The sequence below is a fragment of the Staurois parvus genome, unplaced genomic scaffold, assembly GCF_062004578.1.
Source record: "Staurois parvus isolate SC_StPar_1 unplaced genomic scaffold, SC_StPar_1.0 ptg000412l, whole genome shotgun sequence".
Taxonomy (NCBI): Eukaryota; Metazoa; Chordata; class Amphibia; order Anura; family Ranidae; genus Staurois; species Staurois parvus.
The window spans coordinates 416,958-427,084 of NW_028318208.1; the positions used below are offsets into that span (position 1 = coordinate 416,958).

General features: G+C 43.2%; 1 protein-coding gene across 2 annotated transcripts in view; it reads right to left on the minus strand.

Annotated features, from left to right (window-relative positions):
- Positions 1–9,877, minus strand: part of SLC5A11 (solute carrier family 5 member 11) — a 42,972-nt gene extending 33,095 nt beyond the window's left edge. The window contains exons 1-2 of one of the 2 annotated variants that reach the window (XM_089686779.1): positions 9,651–9,877; positions 3,471–3,609 (exon numbers count right to left, since the gene is read on the minus strand). In XM_089686779.1, the coding sequence (XP_089542905.1) occupies positions 3,471–3,569 (99 nt within the window). In that variant the 5' untranslated portion in view covers positions 3,570–3,609; positions 9,651–9,877. Of the gene's footprint in view, positions 1–3,470; positions 3,621–9,650 lie in introns of those variants that run through there. The other variant, XM_089686778.1, reaches the window with a different exon arrangement.
- Between the last annotated feature and the right edge of the window lie 250 nt (positions 9,878–10,127).

Consider the following 10,127-nt stretch of genomic DNA (forward strand, 5'->3'; position numbering starts at 1 on the left):
GGGTCTGTTACGAGTGACAATTTGCTGGGGCTACGTTTTTGACAAATTGTGAATTAGCTGGATGCCCCAGTGATATACATGGAAGGTGGACATACTTTTGGGATCATGGGGTGTGAATCCTGAGATCGCAAGTGAGCAGTCCAGATGAGTCTGTGGGGCAGTGGTCTCCAAGCTGCAGTCCTTTGCTTGCTTTTATCTGGCCCGTGCGGCAATTTTACATCCACTCACACCAGCAATGGCAAATAATTCCTCCTTGACACCATGATGGGGCAAAATTCCTCCTAATGACACCAACAATGGAACACAGTTCATCCCAAAGACATCAACAACGGGGCCCAATGACATCAATAATGGGGCACAATTCCACACAATGACACCAACAATGGTGCACAATTCCTCTCACTGACACCAATGATGGACATTGTTTACTCTGTCTGGCCTCCATAAAGTCTGAAAAATAGTAAACTGGCCCTTTGTTCAGAAAGTTTGGAGACCCCTGTTGTGGGGGATTATTTCTGGTGGAAGTTGTGTAATCCGGTGTGTATACTTCAGTGTTGTCTGACCCCTCTATAGTTTTAGGGTCACTATGCTCTAGTAAGAGGCTCTGTGAACTCATGGTTGACCTATATTCACATTCATTGGACACAGTTGAGGTGTTTATTATACACTTTGGACTCTTTCTTTTGGATTTTCTATACTTTGGTTGTTCACTTTTACCATTATTATTTTGCAAGTGCTTTGCTTTATGTTAATTATAGGTACTTATATAGCACCCTATATTTCACAGCAGGGGCAAACTGACAACTCATGGGGCCCCCGGGCAATAGGGGATCATGGGGCCCCTGTGTCCTTGCCCAAACTCAGAAAAGCCTATGAAAAAGGTACCAGGGGCATCTCATGGGGCCCTCTACTGACTCCAGGCCCTCGGGCAGTGCCCGAGTTTCCAAATGGTCAGTCCGCCCGTTATGTACAATCTAGGCTCCCTAACTTGCATTCCTACATACACATACTAGGGACAATTTAGACAGGAGCCAATTATCCTACCAGCATGTCTTTGGAGTGTGGGAGGAAACCAGAGTACCCAGAGGAAACACACACAGGCACAGGGAGAACATGCAAACTCCAGGCAGGTGGTGCTGTGGCTGGGATATGAACCAACGACCCAACTGCTGCTAGGTGGAAGCGCTAACCACTTAGCCACTGTGCTGCCCCAGTTATTTGAATTTTTTTTTGTCAAACACCTTGTGTGAGCTGCTGTTTTTGTAGTATCCAGGCATGGGTGTATTATGAACAATTCTTTGTAACTTTGCACAATAGTCTACATTAATTTATGAATGGCCAAAATCCAGAACTCTTTCAGCACCTGTATTGGGCCATAGCAGCCACTCCCAACCTAGTATGCTGGGCTCAGCGAATAGCTGGGATTCAAGCCAAGAATTGTTCTTTAATTTAAAGTGAACCTAAACCCAAAAACAAAAATGTATTATATGGCAGCTTACCAGTCCTTGGATGTGATGGCTGCATTAGATGTTTTTTTTTCTAATCAGTTTTTCCTTTAAATTTACCTGGTGATTCTGTCAATAACATAGTTCTGGTCCTAGGGTGACAACACTCACTAACTATACTGTATTAGTACAGGAGAACCAGGACAGGACTACTGGGAACCCCCCCCCCCCCTCTCCTCTTGTCCATAACATAAATGGGAGGGGGCTGTAGTCCTCAGAACAAAATAACTGATAACAGAGCAGTACAGGTGGAGAGTTATGGGCTGACAAGATTTCTGACAAAATCAATGAGTATTGGTATGGGCACTTATCAAATAGATATAACAAAACACTTTTGATGGTTTATTTTACCAACCAAAAGGGGAAAAAATAAGAAAAGTTCATTGTTAGGGTTTACATAGGCTTTAACCACTTCCAGTCCGGACACTTTTACCCCCTTCCTGTCCAGGCCAATTTTCAGCTTTGAGTGCTATCATATTTTGAATGACAATTGTGCAGTCATGCAACACTGTACCCATATGAATCTTTTAGCATTTTTTTGAAACAGATAAAACTTTATTTTGGTGGTATTTATTCACCACTGGGATTTTTATTTTTTTTGCTATATAAATGAAAAAGTCCAACAATTTCTAAAAAAAAGTGTTATTCTTATAAAATTTTTCAAATAAATAATCTTTCTTCATAAATCTTGGACAAATATTATTCAGTTATCTTTGTAGTAAAAAAAATAACCCAAATTAGGTTATAACCAAAAACTGTAATTTAAAAAAAAAAAAGTTTACATTTTTATTTTTTTTTAAATTATGTTTTTTTTTTAACATACTGTCACCCTAGCGATACAGTGTCACCATAGTGACACTGTACTACTTGTGGGGAATGATGATTTTTTTTTTTGTTTTACACCGATTGCGCTTACACCCATAAAGGCTGTAAAAGCAATCATTCCTCCTTCACTCTGGCTCCATTCTTGCAGCCATTGAGAAATACTGTGTGAGCTGTGATTGGTCACAGCTTGTCACATGGTACAAGGCTGTTGTGAATATCCCTGTACCATGTGACCTCTGTGATCATTCACAGATTTCACATGTAGTAAGCAATGATGTCAGAAGTGACATCTTGCTTACTACTCTTCATGTGATTACTGATTGGCCAATCAGTGATCACATGATCGGGACCTCACACAGAGGTCCCGTACAGTGATCGGTGTTCCGCTGTGGACACAGCGGGCACCGGATCGCGGTGCTGCGCGCTCCCAGGGAGCGCACACAAGCCACCTAACCTGAACCAGTGAGCTCTTCAGTATGCAGTAAAAGAAAAAGAAAATCACTCGACGTCTCAGCAACTCTTGTATGTATCCCTCTTAATTCTTGTAGTATGGCAGCTCTGAAGTAAGATAGTGATCCAGAAGGGACAGTAGGTGTAAGCTAAGCAGGAACTGAGTATTAGCACATGCTGTGATCATCTACATCAGTGGTCTTCAAACTGTGGCCCAGGGGCTGGACGTGGCCCTTTGCTTGCCTTTATCTGGCCCTTGGGGCACTATTCCACCAACCTACACCAATGATGGAGCACCATTCCCCCTACTGACACCATCAATGGGGAACTATTCTTTTCACTAATATCAACAATGGGCCACTATTCCTCCCATTAAAACCAATGATGTGGTACTGATGCCAGGGCATTTTTTACTCCCAATGGCTACAGTATTGCCCCTCTAAAGCCTAAAGGGAAGTAAATTGGCCCTTTGCTTAGAAAGTTTGGAGATCCCTGATCTAAATTATCAATATATCAGGAAAAACAAATATGGTGAAGCAATCCTTCTCCTACATATTCAATTTCATGTATTGTCATTATGATAGTAGTACCACTGCAAAATAGGATCTGCAATCTGAATGCAGTGGGAATTCTCCTTTTATGTAAATATCTGTTCTATACGGAGACATCCTGCAACTGCCCTGTCCTTACCCATAGTCCAACTGCCATGACAAACACAAAGTAGAGGACCAGGACCACAATGTCTGCCACCTCTAGAGATGCCTTTGCGGAGTCCTTATTGCTGCTCATTTTTGTCTTTCTGCTTTTCCAAGGTGCAAGATAGCCGACTCTGCAAGACATGTGAATGGAGACAGTTAATGATTGCTCTCAGCGGGTACAGACTGATGGTGACAATTTAAAATAATAATTTATTATGGTGAAGCAATACAAGGTGAAAGTAGGTGGTTAGGTGTGACTAATTCCACACATCATGAGCTGATCGCTGTTTATAAATGAAGCTGGACTAATGTTCTGAAAATGATTCACTGTGTTTTATGACAGCAGCTTTATAGAGAGATATAAAGTTCACTGTATGGGGCCGAATATTCAAAATACTCTATTTTATTGGGTTTAATAAACCACTTCACATCTGGAGGAATTTTTAAATGCCTCACACACGTTACAAACTGCATTTTTGTTTTGCTAAAAAATTGATTAGAACCCTCGAACATTATGGGGTTGATTTCCCATATGAAAGAAAAAAAATCTGAAGATTATATTTAAAAAATATATATTTTTAAAAATATTTTTTAAAAATATATTCTTCAGATTTTTTTTAACATATAAAAATGTCATTTTAACAAATATTTTTACATAGATTTGTAAATGCATTCCAAAAATGTAGATTTGTATTTTTAAAGACATGCAGTATATTTGCAATTTATTTTTTAAAATATTTTTCATATATTGTGTAATAAAAATGTAGATTTGTTTTCTTAAAGACATTATACTAAAGACAATATTTTTGAAATGTATTTTTAAAAATATTTTTCATATATTGTGTAATAAAAACACATTTCAACATGCAATATATATATATATATATATATATATATATATATATAGAAATATATTTTGAAATATATTGAATATGGCCAAAATTATAGCATTTCAAATATATGGCAATATATTTGGGAAGAATATTTTTTAAATATATTTCAAATATATTTTTCTTCCATATGGGCTTGGGGTGACTCTTAAAGGATATGGAGGACTCTGATGTTTTCTCTTTCTCTAAATCAGTGGTCTCCAAACTGTGGCCCGGGGGCCAGATGTGGCCTTTTGCCTGCCTTTATCCGGACCTTGGGGCATTATTCATCCCACTGAAGAGACACTATTCTGCCCACTGTGAACAATAAAACATAATTCCTCCCACTGACACCAACAATGGAGCACCATTCTTTCCCCTAATATAAAGATGGGACATTGTTTACTCTCACTAATGCCAAGAACATTTCTACTTCCGCTGGCTACAGTCTGGCCCCCCCTAGACTGGCCCTTTGTTTCGAAAGTTTGGAGACCCCTGCTCTAAATCATGCTGTATAGAAAATAATTCCAAATGTATTCATTTGTTCAAATTTGATTTGTTCATTTATAAAACTGATTTTTTTTTTGGCCCATGAATACTGGTTAAATATATGAAATGGCCTTCAGACTGAAACACTTTAATCCTCATAGCTAGGAGGGAATTGTGCAGTTCTCCCAGCAACCAAGCACAACCAAGACAATTTCAATCCAAATGATTCAGCATTTTTCATGTCTGTGTGTCAGGATCGCAGAGCTTCCCATAGTGACAATGTGATGACAGCTGTTACAGTTCACATATATTGCTTCCTATTAAACTCAAGTTCTGCACAGCCAGGCAAACGCTAGTTCTGCATAGCCAAGCAATCTGCATTTTCTTCAGACCTTGCACACTGGAGACAGTAAACAGCTCTTGAGCTTGCTTTTTTTTAGGTATATTAGGGGTATTGAACTTGGATAGGGCTGCGGGGTGTATAGGATGCCCAAGGAAACTGCAACTGAAGACAACTTCTTAGCAACTATGTCTTTACACAGAGGATCTCTTCTTGTAGAGCTCTCCAGCCTCTCCTGGTGTATCACCCCAGACCCCAGATGAATCCTCTTCTTCACCCAGCTGCCTGAGGGAATCCCTGGGCAAGGGGGTCCAGTGGCTGTCACTTTAAAGTTTAACAGTCCCGGGTAAGGAGCTATGCATGTTTCCCACCAGAACGCTTTCAGGCCTTCCTTGGCTCCACAGGTGGTCCTCTCTCTGGAGACCAGTGAGGTTAAGTGATCTTCCTTTCTAGATCCCAGCCTGGAGGTAGACCCCTTCCCACATGGCCTCCTCCCAGGTTCCTGCATCTCAGCCTCTCACTCCATCTTCCACCTGAACTTTCCTGCAACTGAGCAGGCTCAGTCGCACATAAGGGCTGTCTTGGCCCCATGCCAAGCCTCCTGCTTGGGGATTGGCCAAAGTCACTTAACCTCCCTAACAGTATTCCCGAGTGTAGCTCGGGGTAAAATGTCTATACCAAAAGCGGTAACCCCGAGCTACACTCGGGCTAACCATGCAGCGCTGCATAGAGAGTCCCTGCAGAGCTTACCTTGTCCTTGGCTCCCGCGATGTGTCCCCTGCAGCGTCCCTGGCCATCTCCTCCGGCGGATGCCGGCATCCGCCTCCTGTGTTCCGGTCCCTGTGACGTCGGGACATACGGGCGCCGGCGGCGGCGGCGGCGGGAAATTTGAAAATTTAAAAAAAATGTCATTTTTTTCAAAACGATTTTACATAGTAAAACATTGCTGTTTCAACCCATTTCACATACATTTTGTCCCTACTGCTTTGTCCGGCGCCCTGTCTGCATTTTGATAGTTCTTTCTGCCTGGAAACGTAGAAAAGTCCATGGCGTCCAAAAAGTGTCCCTTTAGGTCAAAAGCGGGTTTAGACCGGCTAGAGAACAGCGATAGTAAATCAGAACCACTTGCAGAATTGAGTGATAATGATTCGTGGAGAAATTTGTCATCAGACACTGAAAACGATTTTGCGACTTTGCTCAGCGATGTGCGAACTTGGCGCTATATTTCAAATTTCAGTGTTTTTGGTTTGATTATATTATTGAATTAAATGTATGATTTAGAATCTTGTTCAGACAGATTTCAGTGAGTTATTCCTAAAAATTACAGCCTACAATAAAAAAACTACATATTTCCATGCAAAATAATGGTACCGCTTTCAGCACCAAAAATATGAAATAATCATACCGCTAGGGAGGTTAAGCATGCAGACCAGACCCTCCTCACCCCCCACGCACTGAGTTCTAGGGATTTCTCCAAGTCTCTAGATCAGGGGGAGGTATCAGAGAACTGATTTGCAGAGCCCTCAGCCCTGGCCAAGGTGACCTGGCTGACTCACGTCCAGGCTGCTACTTAGCCTTCTCTAGAAAACCAAGCTAACTCCCCTAGCTAACTAGAGGGGTGTCTAGAATCTCATAGCTGTATATCCACAGTGTGAGACCATCCAAGGCACTGTTGCCAGTGGCTGCCAGTCTCAAATTTGGAGGTGGTGTCATTACTATGCTACTCATTGTTCTCTTTGCTGGAGAGGAAGCTGCACCTGAGGACCTGCAGTGCAAGGATTTTCCTGCTTCTGCTTAATTCTGTGGCTATGGATCTGTTCGTCTTTCCACGCCCAGCTGCTTATTGAATATCCCCCCACCAGTCATCAGGTCAACAGTCATCAAGGCAGCAACCCTGACATGAGAAAGCAAAGCCCTGCCTCTACCAAGATGGCCAACTTCACACAGAGACAAAGTGCAGAACAAAACACGGTAAGTCAGTAACAGGGAAAGATCAGTTATGGGGAGATCAGTGGCAGTACTGGAGACTAGTCATTTGCCTTCCGCTTGTGTTTCTTGGGCACACCTTCCACGGTTCTTCTTTAAAGGAAACCAGGGCTGAGAAAGACAAGGGACTAGGGAAGGTATGAAAGCCATCATATCAGCATCGTAGCCATCCAACCAGCATTTTCTGAAGATGATTTACGTATTGCAGCCAGGGGCGGACTGACCATTTGGAAACTCGGGCACTGCCTGAGGGCCCGGGGTCAGTAAGGGGCCCCATGAGATGCCCCTGGTACCTTTTTCATAGGCTTTTTTGAGTTTGGGCAAGGACACAGGGGCCCCATGATCCCCTATTGCCCCATGAGTTGTCAGTCCTCCCCTGATTGCAGCCATATTGCAAAAGGCTCTACTTGACATTTACATTATTCATGGATACCACTGGATATCACAAGAAGATTATGGAAAGCTCTTTGTTTACGTGCACAGCTGATAATGCACATAGACAGCATGGAGTGAACCTGCTGATATAGTGTCATTTGTAATAACGTCATAGTACTACTTCAGTGCCAACAGTGCATATTTTTCAGACTTCTAGGTGTCAGCACACCTTTATTAAAAAACAAACATTTTTAAGAGGTCTAGAAAACATGCACTTTTGGTGGACACCAGGACTGGCATTAAAAAAAAACAAAAATCAAAAGTGACCTAAACGTGATAAGCCAAATCTGGCATGTACAGGTGACAATCTCATGTCTGGGGGTGTTCACAGATGCTGTTAGATTACATGCATGTCCCCTGCCCCTCTTTGGCTGAACCAAGAGCTCATATTTGTGCCAACATCTAAAGAGAGCCAGATCCTGATTGCAGGTACAACAGATCTTTAATATAACCATCCAGCTTCTTACTGCAAACATGGGTCTGCACAGCCTCGCAGTAATGTGGCCCTTGGTCTGAATCCTGCCAGGACACCTGCATGGAGTATGTGAGATAGAGAGCTTGGACTGTAAGCTCCTTGAGGTCAGGGAATGAAGTAAATGTACAATACAAAGTTCTGTGTAACTGAACAGCTCTATATAAATATGAATGCTGCTGCCAGGCTCATTCAGCTTACCAACCGTTCACTGTCTGCTACTCCTCTCTGCCAATCCCTCCACTGGCCTCCATTCAGTGTCTGCTACTCCTCTCTGCCAATCCCTCCACTGGCCTCCATTCAGTGTCTGCTACTCCTCTCTGCCAATCCCTCCACTGGCCTCCATTCAGTGTCCTCCACCCCTCTCTGCCAATCCCTCCACTGGCCTCCATTCAGTGTCTGCTACTCCTCTCTGCCAATCCCTCCACTGGCCTCCATTCAGTGTCCTCCACCCCTCTCTGCCAATCCCTCCACTGGCCTCCATTCAGTGTCGTCCACCCCTCTCTGCCAATCCCTCCACTGGCCTCCATTCAGTGTCCTCCACCCCTCTCTGCCAATCCCTCCACTGGCCTCCATTCAGTGTCCTCCACCCCTCTCTGCCAATCCCTCCACTGGCTTCCAGTCGCCCAACAAATAAAATTCAAAATACTAACAAAAATTTACAAAGCCATCCACAACTCTGCCCCCAGCTACATCACCAACCTGGTCTCAAAATATCAACCAAACCGCTCTCTTTGATCCTGCCAAGACCTTCTGCTCTCTAGGTCCCATGTCACCTCCTCCCATGCTCACCTCCAGGACTTCTCCCGAGCTTCTCCCATCCTATGGAACTCCCTACCCCAATCTGTCTGGCTGTCTCCTAATCTATCCACCTTTAGACGATCCCTGAAAACCTTTCTCTTTAAAGATGCCTATCCTGCTTCTACCTAGTAAACCGCCATTTATTTCCTCCATCAGCTCATCCCCCCCCACAGCTATTACCTTTTGTATCACTCAACCCTTCCTCCTAGATTGTAAGCTCTAACGAGCCGGGCCCTCTGTTTCCTCTTGTACCAAATTGTATGGTAACTGGAATGTCTACCTTCATTTTGTAAAGTGCTGCGCAAACTGTTGGCGCTATATAACTCCCATATAATAATAATAATAAAAAATATCTATAAATAATAAATACACATTTAAATAGGTTTCCCATGATGTGTGGGCCCCTACAAGGGTCAACCACATGACCACAGCAAAAGGAAAGGATTACTGTTCATTCAGAGCTTTTGATTGGCTTACTCAGTCCCTCGAGCCTCTTGAACAGAGACCATCTCAGCAATGCCATGGCACAGGTCACATGCAAAGCCAACAGGAGGAAGAATAGGAGTGTCACTGCTTCCTTTAGCATATATGTATAAAATGGAGCAAAGGTGTCACAATATGTTTTTTTTTTAAATTATGCATCAGCTTAAAGTTTTGACCTGGCATCTTCTTGTTCTAGGGGCACTACAAGTCCCAGCCCCAAGTGACCTGTGTTTCACATACCCGTATCTTTTTTGCGCAGTTATGATTGGCGTATTTGCGTGCTCAGGTTCAGCTTACCCAGCTCCAGAGGGCTGTGTCTTCCCACTGACAAGTGAGGCGGATAAAGAGGCTTGAAGGAGAATTCCCTTGGCTTAGAGACGTCCAGCATCTGGGGGTCAAACTCCAAAGTGTGAGTTCCTGGTTAAACTGTAAGAATGGAAGAGTGCAATCTCTGCTCCACTGTCCATTGGCAGCTGCTCTGCATTTCTGCAGGTCAATGAACAAGTGGAACACGGAGCCCTGAGTCTCACCCTCTGCTGCCAGCAAAACCGACCGGCCAGGTGACATAGGAAAGGGGCGGTGACTTATTCACACCTTAATTATTAGAATAATACGGCTTGATGTTGCAACTGCCTGTTATACAGTTGCCTTATTGGAGGAGCAGAGAGTAGGTGCAACCTGCCAAAATTCAATCATAAGAAAGCAAACAGAATAGTTTAACCCTTTTGCTGCCAGAGCCATTTTTTTGGGGGGGGGGGTTGCACACATTTAAAA